The 18,086-nt window shown below is 42.6% G+C and overlaps 1 protein-coding gene across 1 annotated transcript; it reads left to right on the forward strand.

Annotated features, from left to right (window-relative positions):
* Window positions 1–1,406: 1,406 nt before the first annotated feature.
* On the forward strand, window positions 1,407–16,225 carry LOC146028182 (myeloblastin-like). Its single transcript, XM_083158299.1, has 5 exons — window positions 1,407–1,536; window positions 5,861–6,014; window positions 11,828–11,969; window positions 12,080–12,313; window positions 15,881–16,225. The coding sequence occupies exons 1-5, from the start codon at window positions 1,431–1,433 to the stop codon at window positions 16,028–16,030; spliced, it is 786 nt and encodes a 261-aa protein (XP_083014425.1). The 5' UTR covers window positions 1,407–1,430; the 3' UTR covers window positions 16,031–16,225.
* The last annotated feature ends 1,861 nt before the right edge of the window (window positions 16,226–18,086 follow it).

The raw sequence follows: 18,086 nt of genomic DNA on the forward strand, positions 1-18,086 counted from the left end.
TTCATTTGAAGACACTTGAACATCCATTATGCCCCGACGTTTCGGTCCTTAAAGCACGGACCGGTACGTTAGTATGTTAGTTGGGCGCCCACTAAGCTATTTGCTTAGTTTTACGTGTCCCCTCGTGAGGCTCGCTACGCTTCGGGCTCGGTGGCTCGCTGCGCTCGCCACACTATATAAAATCAACTTCATGCTGACATGGATAGTGGGGGTATGAGCGTACTTACTATAGTGGGCGCCCAACTAACATATAAGTACCCACCAACATTTATCAAGGAGCTTGATTTGGATGGAATATCAGCTTAGTAGGAAAGGAACCTCATGGTGGAGGGAACAGCATAACATATGCGGAACTCTATTTTGTGCATATTTGTTGCTGCACGGACTCCTTTTCTGCTAGTGATGTCCGTGGTGTCCTGACTTATTGTTCAGTTCTGCTTCCGGTCGTGGCACTTGTTGCCACTACTCTAGGATTATCACAGCTACTATTTGCCGATATTGATATATACTGTTACTAGAGGGACGGTAGTCTACCCTACTCTATTGTATGGCCATTCTGGTTATATTACTGGTGTTTTTCTGCTAACTAAGCTTGACAGGAAGTGACGTCTTCTGCGTGTCACGCTGACATGCGGAAGTATGATGGTTTGTAATTTTGTCGCCCTTTTACAATCACAAAAAGGATATAAATAGCGCTATACCAGCAACATATTCCTTGCTGTAGGAAATGCTGCATGGTTTGTACTGTGCTATTTGTTTGGAATGTTGACACTGCTGCTAAGCTCCTGATGATGGTCCTTTATGGGACGCAAATGTTGAGTATCATGTTTTCTACAATTATTCCGTTGATGCATATTCATTAAAAGCCTAATGTGCTTCCATCTTTGTAATATATATAGGCTTTGTGTCAGCCCGGCACTCCAGAGGTGGTTTGTAGCAGCTGCCGGGGGTGCCTTCCGGAGGAGAATGGATAGGCAGGGATACTGGAACAAGAAGAGGCACTCCAGCGTATTTAGTCCAAGCCTGCTGGAGCCTCTTTTTGTTCCAGTATCCCTGCCTATATATTTAATCAGCGACCCGTTGCTGTTACCTGAGAGATTGGATCATCTGGTGAGCAAATTTTGTGCTAGAGGCTATGATTATGAGCTACTACTGAAGCAGAAAGAACAAGTTCTCTCCACTGCTCGCACTGATCTTCTTCACACCAGGCCCAAAAATACCAAAAATATACTACCATGGACCAGCACATACTCTGTAGCAAGTCCGGTTTTGCAATATGCATCCAAGGCTCTCTGGCCCATTATTAAAAATGATCCAGATTTACCTGTGCTTAAAACGATACGCCCATATTTCCCTTTTCTTTATTCTGCAGTTGCAACTTTATCACTGTGGTTGGTTGTGTAATGTAAGCATTTGCTTAACAGCTATAAATGTGCAGGATCAGAGTTCTGGGATGCAGACCAGTGAGCAACACTATGGATCCTCTGCTATTACTAGGTATGATTGTGCTGGCATGGCAGGTGAATGCAGATACAGGTGAGTGTTAGCATTTCTAATGCAAATTCATTAGTACATTATAGTATATTGGAGAAATAGCAGGGATGAGGGATAATGTGCTTTTAGAAAACTGTTACATCCATTGCCAAGCAAGGTGGGCGCAAAAGGATTACTAACATGTCTCCAGGTACAAGAGAATAAATAGAAAATAAAACTCCATATTTATGTCCTAAAGGTGGGTTCGGGGGTAAAGGAATTCCATAAAGTTGTTATTTTTGTTGTTATTTATATTTATAAAGTTGTTGAAATAAAGTTCTGTACTGCACATTTGTTATGTTATGCTATGGATATGAGCAAAACTGCTTGATTTAAACAGGATAAAAATAGAAGATCCTGCCCTGTTTTATGAATAAATTGATTTAAACGATTTACCATTATTCAAAATAGAATGAATGTGTAAAAATGCAGGTGCCATAACTGTAGGCAGGATCAATTTCAATAGCTAGAAATTCCACTTGACATGTCTAATACTTAAATTAAGTCACATTACCATATTCTTACACAGAATATGTAAGAAACTAGTAAGCCCGCTCAAAGCAAAAGCTAGTCTTCTACCTTCTGTGTTTGTGCATGTGTGAGAAAGAGATGTAGTTTCACTCTCTGCCAGCAGATGGCAGTGTTTGGAGACTCACGGACACTAGACGTATATATACAGTATTTATAGATGATAATAGTGTCTTCCTGTACTGATAAAAGTCACATTTTCCATAACACCATAATTAAATGGAACCATCGCCACATCTTTTCTTTACCACTTTAGAAATCCATTTGTAGTCTTCTTTACTGCAGCCAATTAATTTGAAATGACAAATAAAATGGCCATTAAGAAGCAAAATCATTTAAAAAGTCCTGGTACTTTAGATTGTAAACTAGTACTGTGCAAACCCTATAAACAGTACTAAAATGTATATATGGAACAGAGCTAGAGTTTATTTATCTACAGTTTTTATATAGCACAAGAAATTCTGTTGTGCTTTACAATAAACAATACAATACAATAAACAAACTGGGTAATAACAAACTGACACAGAGGTAGGAAGGGTCCTGCTTGCAAGCTTGCAATCTATAGAGTTCTATACAGTTTAAAGTTTAAGATACAGGGCAGAATATACTACACATCACATCCACAATGTGTTCCATGTCTCCACTTATTGGGTACAGTACATAATAGCCATAATAGTGCCAGAATGTACCTAGAAATGTGATTAGTGTCCAATAAGCTCTATTTTATGATCATTGGACTTTCAGGAGCCCCTCTACACAAGGGCACACAGGGGTGTCAGGTTGATGCACAAGGCTGACCCTGCTCAGCGAATGCTGGGCCGCCTGCCTGCCCCTTGCACCGTGGGCTGCAAATGGATGTTTAACATATACATCCATTTGCATGATAGAGGGAACCACAAGTCCCAGCATGCTGGGCATTAATGGGACCACTGGTTCTTGTAGTTCTATTGTGAAGGCAATGTACAAAAAAGACACACACACACACACATATAGAAAATGTACACACACAAACACACATGCAAACATACTCGTACCACGATCCCACGACAGACCAGCTCTACTACCCTAAGGAGTCACTGTGTGATGTCACAAGGATTCCCAGTGAACTCAGTCACGGGCACTCCACTCAGCCCTGATTAGTTCTAAGCATTTCCATGGAAGTGCCTACAACCAATCAGGGCTCAGCTAAGGCCTGATTGGCTACCCAGTGCTGGTTCCAAAACATGGGGGACCCCTAGTCTTTTTGTCCCCTGTATTTTTGGAATCAGGACCAGTCCAAGAGATGGTGCTGGTTTCTCAAATACGGGGGATCCCCATGATCCCCCCCCCCCCCCAGCATTTGGGGAACCGGGACCGACTCTATGAGTCCGGGGCTGGTTATGCTCGGGCGGGGGGGGGGGGGGGGGGGAGATCCACGCCAAAAATCCACACACCCATTACAAAAAAAAGACACTTGTCTTCCTCTATGACAGGAGCTGAGTGCTGCAGAAAACAATCACACTGCAGTATCCAGCTCCTATCTTCGGGCCGCCGAGAGGCCCCCTTTAAAATTCTGGGGCATGGCCTAATTGTGGGAGGCATGGCCACCTCCTGCAATTAGGCCATACCCCCAAAATGTTTTAGGGGGTGAAAAACACTCCAAAGTCGAGGGGGAGTGTAATCCCCCCACCCCCAGGAGCAGCAGCAGCACACACCTACAGCATGTGCTGTGCTGACAGCAGGCTGTCAGTGAGACGCTCATGCTGACCCTGCTTTCAGCACAGTACATGCTGTAGGTGTGTGGTGCTGCTGCTGCCTGGGAGGGACGGAGGGGGAAGGGGGGTCGGACCAGGGCCTCCAGCAAGCCCAAGCCCGGGTAATTAGTACCATCCCTTCCCCTCTCAACGGCCCTGCCTGTCATTGCAGAAGAGCCAGCACTTTGTTGTCATCCCCTTCGAGAGTAATACCATGATGCCAATGAGTGTACACAACTTTGTTTCATGTACCAAATTATTTAAAAAATTATCCTTAGGCTCATTGATAAATATCGAGAGTGATAAATTAAAATGACCAATAAATCAACCCTGTCATTTTCAAACCCAGTCTGTAACATGGCAGTTAGGAGCTGATTGGCTTTATCACTTTTCATGCTTAGTACATATGGGGCCAGATTCTCTAAGCTTCAAAAGTGGAAATGGAAGTGATAAACAGCCAGCCAATCAGCTCCTAACTGCCATGTCACAGACATTGGGGCAGATGTATTAAGCTTTAACAAGAGATAAATCCAAGGGTGATAATGAGAGATAAAGGTAAAGCCAATCAGCTGCTTACTGCCATTTTACAGCCTGTTTTTGAAAAAAGTCAGTAAGGAGCTGTTTGGCTGGACTTTTATCTCTCCTTATCACCCTTGGATGTATCTCTTGTTAAGGCTTAATACATCTGCCCCAGTGTTTGAAAAATGTCAGACAGGAGCTGATTAGCTGGCTGTTTATCACTCTCCATTGTATCACATTTGAAGCTTAGAAAATCTGGCCCCTTATCTGAAGTACTGTATATGCAAGACTTATTACCATATAATACAGTGATCCTTTAAGCACACCAATATATATGTTTAATGAAATTAAAATGTGTTTGTTCTTTATTATTACAAAATAAATTGACATAGATGTAATAACAGTATTAAGTCTTGTGAATGACGCCTACCTGCTGCATAATGTCTATAGAGTTGTAGTGCCCCAGGATGGCACAGCAGCAGGTATCCTAATAACCAAATATAAGTAAATAGGCCACACTCTGGACAAAAACACGACACATCAAAGCTTATTATGTGATTTGTTTTTGTCTGAAGTGCCGCCCAAAGGAGTTCTATATTGACTACCACTTGCATGTTTGGAGGATTGGTTCTGGAGGGCACCTGGGGCAGTAATATTGTCAAGTACCCAGTGACTGTTGGATCATGGATATATGCATATATATTGTAACACAATTTACATAGACCAGGTAAAATTTCAAACAGCACCTTTTTTTTGGAGCAATTAGGGCATTTACATGGATAAACAGCTGGGTACACACCTACAGATTTATCTGTCTAATCTATCTGATGGGAACAAGAACCTGGAAATATCAAAAATTTGCTCCCAAGCAGACAATGGCCAGTCAGACACATTGGTTAAATGAATCTGACATTTTTCCAAGCAATTGTCTGTTTTTGTCTGTGTTCCAGCATTTGGGAGAAAATTGTGATTGTCTTCTGCTTGTATACATTTCCAGATCTTTGGTCTCACCAGACAGATTGGACAGATAAATCTTTGTGTGCGTGTACCCAGTTTAACAATCCTGTTTAACAGTCCATTGACTCCTAGCCCCCATCCTATTGCCAAGCTGGCTTGTTCTGTATCAGGAGTCATTTACCTGAGCACCCACGGAAATTGGCTAGCACCCATGGCCCGAGTCCCTTTCATAGTTTTGATGTCTTCAGTATTAATCTACTGTACAATGAAGAAAATAAATTAAATAAACAAAGACCATTGAATGGGAAGGTGTGTCCAAACTGTTGACTGGTACTATATATATATATATATATATATATATATATATATATATATATATATACATATATATATATATATATAGGTGGCGGGTTGAGGACCGGCACTCTTAGGACTTGAGTAAAAGAATCAAACAGACACAAAGGTCTTCAGCTAAATACTATGTTTTACACACAAGTCAAGGCACCAAGGCATATTCCAACATGGATTACTTTACATTGTGAGATACTATAATATAAATACATTAATTATATGTGTACCTTTTTTTTTAGGTTCCTTCAAAACTAAAATTGTTGGAGGCAGAGAGGCCATACCCAACTCTCACCCGTACATTGCCTCTCTACAGATAAGACGTCAGCATTTCTGTGGGGGGTCACTAATTGCCCCTCAATTCCTAATGACTGCTGCCCATTGCCTGTCAGACACGTAAGTATTTCCACTGAGAAGGGCATGGTCTATATTAACATATTGCATTTAAAAATCACTCATGTGAGCACTGGTAGGTAAGATGAAAGATCAGTTGTGCTGAATTTGTTTGGCTTTTAAACAAAACTGCTGACACAAATATTGATAAAATAGAGGACCATGATCACACCATAGAAAGTATTTGTGCTGTGAGAGCAGATATATACACACTCACCCCACAGAATACAGATTGCCTGTGTGACTAGTCATAGCCTAGATGACAGCCCCTACATCTGTATATAAATACTCACCTGCAGTTCCACCTCACTCACACGCACATATCCAGCCCTGTTTCCAGCTGTCTCACCTACTGTACGACTCACATACTGTACATATAAGTTGCAAGTATAGTTAGAAAAGTTAGGGAGAAACAAGTACATTTAAAGAGGAGAAAGTACTAACAGAATTTTCAAAACTGAAAGTGGATAAATCAATGAGGCCAGATAGGATGCATCCAAGGATACTAAAAGAGCTTAAAGGGGAGCTGGTAAAATCATTATCAGAATATTTCAATCAGTCACTAGCTACTGGAGTAATCCCAGAGGACTGGAAATCTTCTAATGTAGTCCCACTCCACAAAAGTGGAAGCAAGGAAGAGGTAAACAACTATCGACCAGTGTGCGTTACATCAGTAGTAGGGAAATTGATGGAAACACTCTTAAAACAAACAGTTGCAGAATATCTAAAAAATGCATGCACTTGGGTCTCAAAAATCCAAAGACTAAATATAGTATAAATGGCACTATAATGGAAACTACTGAGGAAGAGAGGGATCTAGGTGCCACTATTTCATGGGACTTAAAGGCAGGTTGGTAATGTAACAACGCAATGAAGAAGGCAAGTCAGATGCTTGGCTGCATAGGGAGAGGTATTAGCAGTAGAAAGAAAGAAGTAATAATGCCATTGGTACAACCTCATCTAGAGTACTGTGTTCAGTTCTGGAGGCCATATCTTCAGAAGGATATAACTACATTAGAGACTGTACAAAGAAGGGCAACTAAAATGGTGTATGGCCTACATCACAAATCTTACCCTGAAAGATTAAAAGATCTTAATATGTATAGTTCAAAGCAGAGGAGGGAAAGGGGGGACATGATAGAAACTTTCAAATATATCAAGGGTTTTAACAAGGTACAGGTGGGAGACATTCTTCACAGGAAGAGTAGCAACACAACACGAGGACATGCACTGAAACTAGAGGGAGGAGAATTCAGGGGAAATATGAGGAAAAATTACTTCACAGAAAGGGTAGTAGATAAGTGAAATAGCCTTCCATCGGAGGTGGTAGAGGCAAATACAGTAGAGCAATTTAAACATGCATGGGATAGGCATATTAATATCCTTACAAAGCAATAAGGATCAAATATTTTTTGAGGTAACATGTTTAAATAAGGGGCAGACTAGATGGGCCAAGTGGTTCTTATCTGCCGTCAAATCCTATGTTTCTATGTTTCTATATCTCTGCCACCCACCTCTCACAAATATAAGCTCCTGCCCCTTCCACCTCCCTCTCATTTCTGTGCTGTCAGCAGCAGCCCCCCCCCCCCCCCCCCCCCAAAAATGTTTTTGCCCTATCTCTGAGCTGTTAAATATATAATGCTTTATTGTGTTCTTTTGTTGTCCGTTGTTTTGTCTGCTGTATGTTAGTGGCCATTTTGTTGAGTACATTTATATAGTTATACACTCATCCACAGCTGCAGAAGTAGCACTGTGACCCTTGTCCCTCTAGGATCAGGACAAAAGTCCCTGCAGTCCATCCATTGTAGCCTGGCCACCAAGTAGAAATATTCCACAACAGCATACCACACAGCAGATATTCCACAGAAGAACACCACACAGCAGAAATAGCAAAGCAACACACCACATAGTAGAGAAACCGCAGCAGAACACCACACAGCGGAAATAACAAAGCAGCACACCACATAGTAGAGATGCCACTGCAGCACACACCACACATCAGAAATAGCAAAGTAGCACACTTTGAATGAGGAGGGGGATGCGTTGCTGGGGGGAAGGATGGTTAGAGGGTTGGAGGAGATTTTAAACTAGGCAATGGGCGGTAGGGATAGCTAGATACTATGGGACCCATAGTGAGAATAGTAGGATTGGGGTCAAGAATAAAATTGGGGGGGGGAGGACATAGTTACAAGCAATGTCTGGGGTACTAATAAGGGTAATATTGTGGGTAATTCATGGGGTGCTCCAGGAATATTATGTAATAACAGTAATCTTACCTCATTACAGCTCTTAGGTACAGATGACCTTAGGGTATGGGAAGGAGTTAACGACATAGGAAGAAGTTTCAAAACTGTGAATAGGTCAGACAGTGGGAATGGTGGGGGAGGCCTGTATAGAGTCTACTAAGGGGGAGGTGGGTATGAGGAAGTTAGTACGGAATACAAATAAGTCCAGAGGAGAAATTTAACACAATGTTAGGGACGCAAATAAAAATAAGCATAAATTAAAATGCCTACTGGCTAATGCAAGAAGCTTAGCAGGTAAAATCGGGGAACTTGAAACTGTGGTCACTTGGGACGATTATGACATTATTGGTATTACAGAAACATGGTGTAACGAGTCGCACAATTGGGCATTGTACATGGAGGGATATACACTCTACAGAAAAGACAGGGAAAATATAAAGGGCGGGGGGGGGGTGCCTATATGTAAAAAATAACTTAACATCGTGTGAGAAAGAAATAAGCACAGGCACAGAGGAAGACTACATGGAGGCCCTGTGGGCAGAGATAACCGACAATAACAAAAAAACTAATAACAGAATTTTAATAGGGTTATGCTATAGACCACCGAACATAAACGAAGGGGACAAGTCTCTTCTTTTAAACCAAATCAAACAATCATCAGATCAGGGTCAGGTATTAATTATGGGTTATTTTAATTTACCTGATATTGATTGGAAAAACTAAACATGTAAAACAGCAAGAAGCAGTGGGTTCCTAAGCTTACTTAAAGACCAGTTTATCACACAAACAGTAGAAGCTCCAACTCGTAATAAGGCATTATTGGATTTGGTTTTAACAAATAACATAGATTTAGTTTCAATCACAAAAGTAAATCAACACCTAGGGAACAGTGACCACAATATGGTTTTACTGGAAATCAACTTCAATAAATTACCTCATAAAGGATCGACAAAAATACTAAACTTCAGAAAAGCTAACTTCCAATTATTCAGAGAAGCCCTAAAAAAATTGTGTGGGAAACAGTTTTTAAGGGGATAAATGCTGAGGAAATGTGGGATACTCTAAAAAATGTACTCGAATCATTAACTATTAAATATATTCCTAAAGTAACTAAGGGTAAATTCAACAAAAAAAAAAGCCACCATGCTTGGACAAAAAAGTTAGGTCAGCAATCAACAACAAAACAAGAGCATTTAAATTCTATAAAAATAACTTAAATGAGGAGGCGTTCACCAAATACAAAGAATCAAACAAAATTTGCAAAGGGGCAATCAAAGTAGCTAAAAGGGATTATGAAGAGCGCATAGCCACTGAAAGTAAAACTAACCCCAAGAAGTTTTTCAAATACATAAATAGTAAACGTATAATTAAGGACAACATAGGCCCACTAACCGATATCACTGGAAAAAGTTTTACGGAGGATAAGGGAAAAGCAGAACTGTTAAATGAGTTATTCTCATCAGTGTTTACTAAGGGAGAGCAGACTGTGGAAAGCACACATACCACAAATGGGATGAACAAGCCGGGCCTTAATATTGAATTCTCTACCAAGGAAATAATATTGAGGCTCAACAAAATTAAAACAAATAAATCACCTGGGCCCGATGGGATTCATCCTAGGGTACTAATGGAATTAAGGGAGGAATTAGCTTCCCCTCTACATTATATCTTTGATAATTCACTATCATCAGGAAAGGTACCAAAAGACTGGAGAATAGCAGAGGTAGTGCCATTATTCAAAAAAGGAGTATCCCGCTAATTACAGACGTGTTAGTTTAACATCAATAGTCGGTAAACTATTTGAAGGATTTTTAAGAGATGGTATCCAGAAATATTTAGACCTTCATAGTTTACTTAGTAATAACCAGCATGGGTTCGTGAAAAATCGTTCATGCCAAACTAATCTACTTGGTTTCTATGAAGAGGTTCGCAAAAACCTTGATAATGGAAACGTTGTAGATGTGATTTTCCTAGATTTTGCTAAAGCCTTTGACACAGTACCACACAAGAGGTTGATAAATAAAATGGAGGACATGAGATTAGGGGCAAATATCTGTAGATGGGTAGGGTACTGGCTGTGTAATAGAGAACAAAGAGTGGTCATGAACAGTGCCGTATCAAATATGATACCAGTACTAAGTGGAGTGCCACAGGGTTCGGTTCTTGGGCCCATTTTGTTTAACATTTTTATTAACAATATTGGGATGGGGTTACTCAGCAATGTATCCATCTTTGCGGATGATACAAAACTGAGCAGAGTTATTAAATCATTAGAAGATGTCACCACGCTTCAAAATGATCTTGACAATCTAGATGAGTGGGCAAAAAAGTGGAAGATGAGGTTCAATGTGAACAAATGCAAGGTCATGCACCTTGGGAGACATAACCAGTGTGCTACTTATAACCTAAGTGGGGATGAATTGGGTAAATCAGTACTCGAAAAGGATCTAGGAGTCCAAATAGACAACAAACTGGGGTGTAGTGCTCAATGTAATATAGCAACAAAAAAGGCCAACAAAATTCTAGCATGTATTAAAAGGGGCATGGAAACTAGGGACTCAAAAGTAATTATGCCTATGTACAAATAATTGGTTAGACCGCACCTCGAATACGCAGTGCAGTTCTGGGCCCTGCACTATAAAAAGGACATCATAGAATTAGTAAAAATCCAAAGAAGAGCAACAAAGCTTATAGGGGAATGGAGAATTTAAGCTATGAGGAAAGATTAAACAATTTGGGACTATTTACACTAGAGAAAAGACGTTTAAGGGGGGATATGCTCAACATGTATAAATATATTAGGGGCCAATATAAGGAACTGTCAAACACCCTTTTTTCTACTAGAACGGAATCTAGGACTCGAGGGCACGAGTTTAGATTAGAAGAAAAAAGATTTTGTTCATCTAGAAGAAAAAATGTCTTTACAGTCAGAGCAGTCAAACTTTGGAACTCTCTTCCAGGAGAAGTGGTGTCGGCAGACACTATAAATACGTTTAAAATAAGGTTGGATAAACATTTATTGGTTAAAAACATCCACGGGTACGAATAAGTAACATAATCTGTCTTAAAATAACAGAACATACTATAAAGGGATAAGCTACTATAAACATAAGTTGAACTAGATGGACGCAAGTCTTTATTCAGCCTCACCTACTATGTAACTATGTAGCACACCATATACAGTAATAGAGATAACGCAGCAGAACACCACACAGCAGATACACCACACAGCAGATACACCACAGCAGCACACCACACAGCAGAGATAACAAAGCAGCACCCCACACAACAGACATAGCAAAGCAGCACACCACACAGCAGATATACCAAACAGCACACCACACAGCAGAGGTAGCAAAGCAATACACCACGCAGTAGAGATACCGTTTGCAGCTGCGATACAGTAACCTGAGTGTGTCAGGTCATTTTTCTTGATGCTGGTATATGGTCTTTGTATCTGATAATCCAATACAGGAGGTCACGTGTTACTATTCTCTGTTCATACAATTATTTGTACCACTTGATCCTATAAAGCTTATACTTGGCATGCTACTCCCTCTTACAATTTAGGAATCCAAATAGGGTGACTGTGGTATTAGGGGCCCATTCTCTTGTTACCAACGAGGCCTCCAAGCAAACCTTTAGAATCTCCCAAGTCTTTGAGAATGGCTTTAATCCCCAGACACTGGAGAATGATATCTTGATATTAAAGGTGAGAATATTTTCAGAAATCGTCTTGTGTTTTCTATGATGTAACTTTGCTGCATAGCCTTTACTAGTCTTAAATATTCTTATAATTGTTCTTTTTCATTCTGCCTGCAGCTTGATAGGAGAGTATCTTTGAACCCCACAGTACAAGTAGTGGATCTGCCTCGTGAGAATGAGACAGTCTCAGCTGGAACACCATGTGTCACTGCAGGATGGGGGCGACTGGGAACTAATGCACGAGCTCCTGACCGCCTGCAGGAGCTCAATGTGACTGTGGCTAGCAGAGACTTATGCCGTCCTAACAACATTTGTACAGGAGTATTTATGCGTCAGGCTGGAATATGTTTTGTGAGTAATGGGAAACAATTGCAAATATGTCCACTGTAAAAATTCAGAGGACAGAGAGCAACTTCATGTCTGGTGGAGACCCTACCTTACTAAAGTGCTCACATAATGTGTGTAACAAAGCTATACAGATGGAGCCGCTCTCTTCTGAGCGGCTACCAATGTGCCTTCCTTCGCCTGCCGTACACCATGCTCCACCAAAATTGGGGGCAATTACACATTGAGACGCTCGTGTGCCCCTTTCTCAGCGTGTGGGACACAAGTGTGTGTCCATGTCCCGTCCCCGTCTGCCAGATCGCCATCCAACTGAAACCTGGGAGTCTGGCTCCATCTGTATATACATATTTACTGTAAACATTGGACTTTGTTTAAGGCTGCATTGTTACTATGCAACCTTACATTATGTATCAGAACAAAATGTAGCTATTTGTGACTCGTCCTAGAAATTCTGAAGAATCAACTTTTTTTGACAGGTGTCTGTCGGTTCCACAGCAAAGTGTCACAAGCTGTACAATTATTAGTGACAGAGTTGAGTGTGTGGGAGTTATGGTAATATAATGTGTAGCATAGACAAAGTTGGAGGCTTGATAGCATATTTGAGTGTGAGTGCAGTAAAGTAAATGTCTATTAGGCAAGCAAGTATAATGTAGAGATGTGCGGCGGCCACTTTTTCGGGTTTTGGTTTTGGATCTGGATCTCCCTTCGTGTTTTGGATCTGGATTGGTTTTGGCAAAACCACCCTTGTGGGTTTTGGTTTTGGATCTGGATTTTTATGAAAAAATGCTAAAAATGGCTAAAATAACAGAATTTGGGCCTGTTTTTGCCCCTCAAGTATTATTGACCTCAATAACATTAGTTTCCACTCATTTCTAGTCAATTTTGATCACTTCACAGCTTACAAAATTGTTTTCATTTACTGTAGTTGGGCCAAAAGGGTATACCGAGGTAGCTGGATGACTAAGCTAAGCGACAGCAATGGGCATCACATACATGTGGACCTTACACTTCCAAACTGGCACATCTTGGAAGCAGAGCGGCACTGCAGGGGCAGACAGGGTGGCAGTTTAATAAACTTTCCCAAAAAAAGAGAAATGCTCCAAAAAGCAAAAAATACAAAGAGGTATCGGCCTTGTCATGACTGGTGGTAGCAGCTTCAGCACTTCTATCAGGTTGCTGATCTCCCACTATTTCCTCCTCCATCATCCTCCAAAAATGTGTTTTCATTTTATTTATTACTTTTATTTATTTTTCTTACTTTACACTGGACACAGCCTGTCACACTGGACACAGCCCCTTGGACACTGGACACTGCCCCTGGACACTGGACACAGCCTGTCACCCTGGACACAGCCCCTGGACAATGGACACAGCCTCTGGACACAGCTCCTGTACACTGGACACAGCCGTCACACTGGACACAGCCCCTGGACAATGGACACAGCCTCTGGACACAGTTCCTGTACACTGGACACAGCCGTCACACTGGACACAGCCTCTGGACACCGCCCCTGGACACAGCTCCTGTACACTGGACACAGCCATCACACTGGACACTGCCCCTGGACACTGGACACAGCCCGTCACCCTGGACACAGCCCCTGGACAATGGACACAGCCCGTCACCCTGGACACAGCCCCTGGACACAGCCTCTGGACTATGGACACAGCTGTCACACTGGACACTGCCCCTGGACCTTGCCCCTGGACACTGGACACAGCCCGTCACCCTGGACACAGCCCCTGTACACAGCCCCTGTACACTGGACACAGCCCCTGTACACTGGACACAGCCCCTGTACACAGCCCCTGTACACTGGACACAGGCCCTGTCACACTGGACACAGGCCCTGTCACACTGGACACAGGCCCTGTACACAGCCCCTGTACACTGGACACTGCCCCTGGACACAGCCCCTGGACACTGGACACTGCCCCTGGACACAACCCCTGTACACTGGACACAGCCCCTGTACACTGGACACAGCCCCTGTACACTGGACACAACCCCTGTACACTGGACACAACCCCTGTACACTGGACACAAACCCTGTACACTGTACACAGGCCCTGTCACACTGGACACAAGCCCTGTCACACTGAACATAGCCCCTGTACAGCCCCTTGTACACTGACCACTGCAGCCCCTGTACACTGGACTTGTGTACAGCAGCCCCTGCAGACCCTAATCGAGTGAGCAGCAGCAAAATAATATATTATTTTTATAGCAATGCACACAGCACAGAGCACAACCACCCTCTTCCCTCTCCTATGCTGGAGTAAAGATGGCGGGACGCGCGTGCGTCTTATATAGAATCCAGATCCTGCGAGAATCCGATGATGACGTTTTGCCTCGTTTTCGGAATTTAGGCGGGAACTCCCGAGCCGGCTCGGATCCAGACTCGGATCGCGATATTCGGATCTGTCGGATCCCGGAGATCCGGACCCGCTCATCTTTAGTATAATGGTGTGTACACTTGGGTACAATCAGCATGAGATTTTGACTATATAGTCAAAATCGCATTGGGATCACATGGAGATCGCACAGGTGTTTTACCTTTCAATCCCGATGCATGCTCCCGTGGCAGCACAAATCGAAACCCAGATAGACAGGGCTGCAATGACTATATAGTGCAGATTGGATATTGTCCAAATAGCATGTATGTTGGGTGGTTTGCCGTGTGATTCGATCCCAATGCGATCTGATCTATTCAACCATGTGTACACTGCAGTAGTCATACGGTTGCATTGAAAAAAAAGAAAATAATAATCTCCTGGAATTTGGGTAAGTAAAATGGCGGCTCAGAGGCATGATGAGGTTGTGTGCAGGAAATCATGAATTAACATCATGGCTCATCCCTTGTGGATTATACCCCTTTTACACCACCGAAAAATCCAGGTCAGTGGCGGGTCAGACCCGGATCATCGGCGGTGTAAATGGAACACGCCGTGTCCCTTTACACGGGACTTCTACCCAGGTCCTGACCTGGGTAGAACACGGCCAGGACCTGGGTAGAGGGCGGTGTAAATGTATACGCCGGGTCGTCCGACCCGGCTCCCATTTACATCAATGGGGGGTGCCTAACCTGCAGATCGCAGGTTGGATGGGGGGGGGGAGGGCACACACAGCCTGCGCTGCTGTCTGCTATACTCTGCAGACAGCAGCGGCGGCAGCGGAAGAGGTGAATGGATGCCTGTGTGCGGCATTCATTCACCTCCCGAACGATGGCTGGGGGGTGTACGGGGGCAGCCCACCAGATTACCTTAGTGCTGGGCTTGCCCCCAGCGCATTACTCCGGGTCCCAGCGGCGGCGAACGGTGCTTGGAGATGATGTCATCTTCAAGCACCGGCGGGAGGGGGGCGCCGGTGTAAAAGCAACAAAATGCCGGGTCGCACCCGGATTGATCCTGGGTCCAAAAAGCTGGGTGCGACCCGGCGTTTTGGTGTAAAAGGGGTAAAACTGACACACAAAAATATGGATATTATTTTATATGGTATTAGCCTTCTTTGAAAGCAGAGTAAACTACTATAAAGTCAGCATTAGTCTTAATAGAGTTTTCCTGTTTTTTCAGGGTGACTCTGGCGGACCACTAGTATGCAATGGTGTGATCCAAGGAATTTCATCTTTCATAGTCCAGAGTTGTGGAAATGGGGTATCTCCTGATTTCTTCTCACGTGTTGCACTTTTCCGAAACTTCATTAACCGAGCCATCAATAGCTGAAAGGGCACAAGTATCTCCCACTCATTGTAGCCATGTTTCTCTCTCTGCAATGCATACTGTTCTTTAAAGCCTTTTTTCAATTAATCAATCAACTCCAAAGGCTTATTTTTTTTTAAAGCATATTGCATATTACCATTAGCAACATGTATATGGCTATATTCCTGAATTATTATTAAAATATGAAAATTCTGTGTCTCTAGTGTATGTTGCGTATGTCTTGGTATAGTGTATGTGTTGCATAGTTCTGTACATAAGTGCCATATGCAGTGGTGCATGCAGGGGGGTTTCTGAGTACCCAGCCCTAGGCTGAAAGCTGAGGGTCCCCTCTTTCCATGGGTACAAGAATTTTAAAAATCGGCCCTTGGGAACCGGAGATATCTGACTTCAAAGCAGTGGTCCCCATCCAAGCCTGTTCATTGCTATTCCCAGTCAGATATTTCAGGTTTTGTCTAACTTAGAGTTTTTCTGAGGGTATATTCCAAAAGCTGGGACTCTCCCCCTTTGAGGGACACTGGTAGTTTGTCTCTCCCAGAACCAGAGATATCAGCCTTCCAGCAGCTGGTTACTGCTCCAGCTCCACACACCTGGTATGTAGTTTTATATTCTCGTTGGTAGATTGCTCTGCCTCCTGAACTCTGATCCCCTAGCACCCAATACCATTTGGTAGGTGGGATTCTCTAGCTTTTAATTGCATCTATTTCCGAGAACTGGAGATATCTACAGTCAAGCAAGCTATCCTCCCACCAGAAAATTATAAATAATAAGCCCACTCCACTATACACCCCTCCTCTGCATATTAAACATCCTCTACCACCCTGGAAGTTATGTATCAGGGCCCCTTCATTCAGCCCAATGCCCTCTTCTCCCACCTCATCTCCCACCATCTGTGCAGTAAAGGGGTAATTAGTGGAAATTACTGATCCAGGCCCTACATGCTGAGCGGTTGATATAATACTCCCTACCACCCGCGGGACATCAAAGCTTCCCCCACCCCTACCGCTGGAAGATTATTAGGGGCCCCAATACATTGCTATGCCCAGGGGTCTACACTGCTGTTGACGCCCCATGTGTGTATATATATATATATATATGTATCACAGGAGAGGTACCTCAACCGCGCCCAACAATAAAGTATATTAAAAGCAGCAACTCTAATGGACCCCTGTTAGACAGGTCCAGGAAAGCAAATAGAGATACAAAAGGTGGTTTAGAGTGCGCTAAAGAAAACTCAACAATTAAAATTGAACATTTAATAAATAGTCTTCACAAAGACTTCAAGCTTTAAAAGTACAGTATATCTGTTATTGGTACAGGTGATGTTATAGGCCCAACGCGTTTCGTCAACGAATTGACTTCATCAGGGGCTTGACGGACAGTTAGTCAGCCAGACGTATAAACAAAAGTCGCCAAATAAGTGTGTTTAGTACAGTAGTGAGGTCTGAGACCAAAAACAGCTTTTCATACAGTTGTCTGGTAGGGTTCCTGAGTCACTTTATCACCAATAGGAGTGAAAACCGGAAGTGTGCAGTAAGGGATCCAACAGCAGAATCTGCTGTTGGATCCCTTACTGCACACTTCCGGTTTTCACTCCTATTGGTGATAAAGTGACTCAGGAACCCTACCAGACAACTGTATGAAAAGCTGTTTTTGGTCTCAGACCTCACTACTGTACTAAACACACTTATTTGGCGACTTTTGTTTATACGTCTGGCTGACTAACTGTCCGTCAAGCCCCTGATGAATTCAATTCGTTGACGAAACGCGTTGGGCCTATTACATCACCTGTACCAATAACAGATATACTGTACTTTTAAAGCTTGAAGTCTATGTGAAGACTATTTATTAAATGTTCAATTTTAATTGTTGAGTTTTCTTTAGCGCACTCTAAACCACCTTTTGTATATATATGTATGTATATATAATACATACGTATAATACATACATACATATGTATGTAAGCACCTCCACATTTCAAATAATACACACCTCCCCCAACTGTGACTGAACACAGACCCTAAAATCTCCATCAAACAGACAAAGAACTCGGTACCATAAA

Source organism: Crinia signifera, chromosome 1, assembly GCF_055691185.1.
Source record: "Crinia signifera chromosome 1, ASM5569118v1, whole genome shotgun sequence".
Taxonomy (NCBI): domain Eukaryota; kingdom Metazoa; phylum Chordata; class Amphibia; order Anura; family Myobatrachidae; genus Crinia; species Crinia signifera.

Excerpts from the sequence above, each read along its gene's own strand:
- LOC146028182 (XM_083158299.1), top strand. The coding sequence starts at position 1,431 with ATGTGCAGGATCAGAGTTCTGGGATGCAGACCAGTGAGCAACACTATG. Across the intron at positions 1,537-5,860 it reads GCAGGTGAATGCAGATACAG|GTTCCTTCAAAACTAAAATT; the intron begins GTGAGTGTTAGC and ends CTTTTTTTTTAG. Across the intron at positions 6,015-11,827 it reads GCCCATTGCCTGTCAGACAC|GAATCCAAATAGGGTGACTG; the intron begins GTAAGTATTTCC and ends CTTACAATTTAG.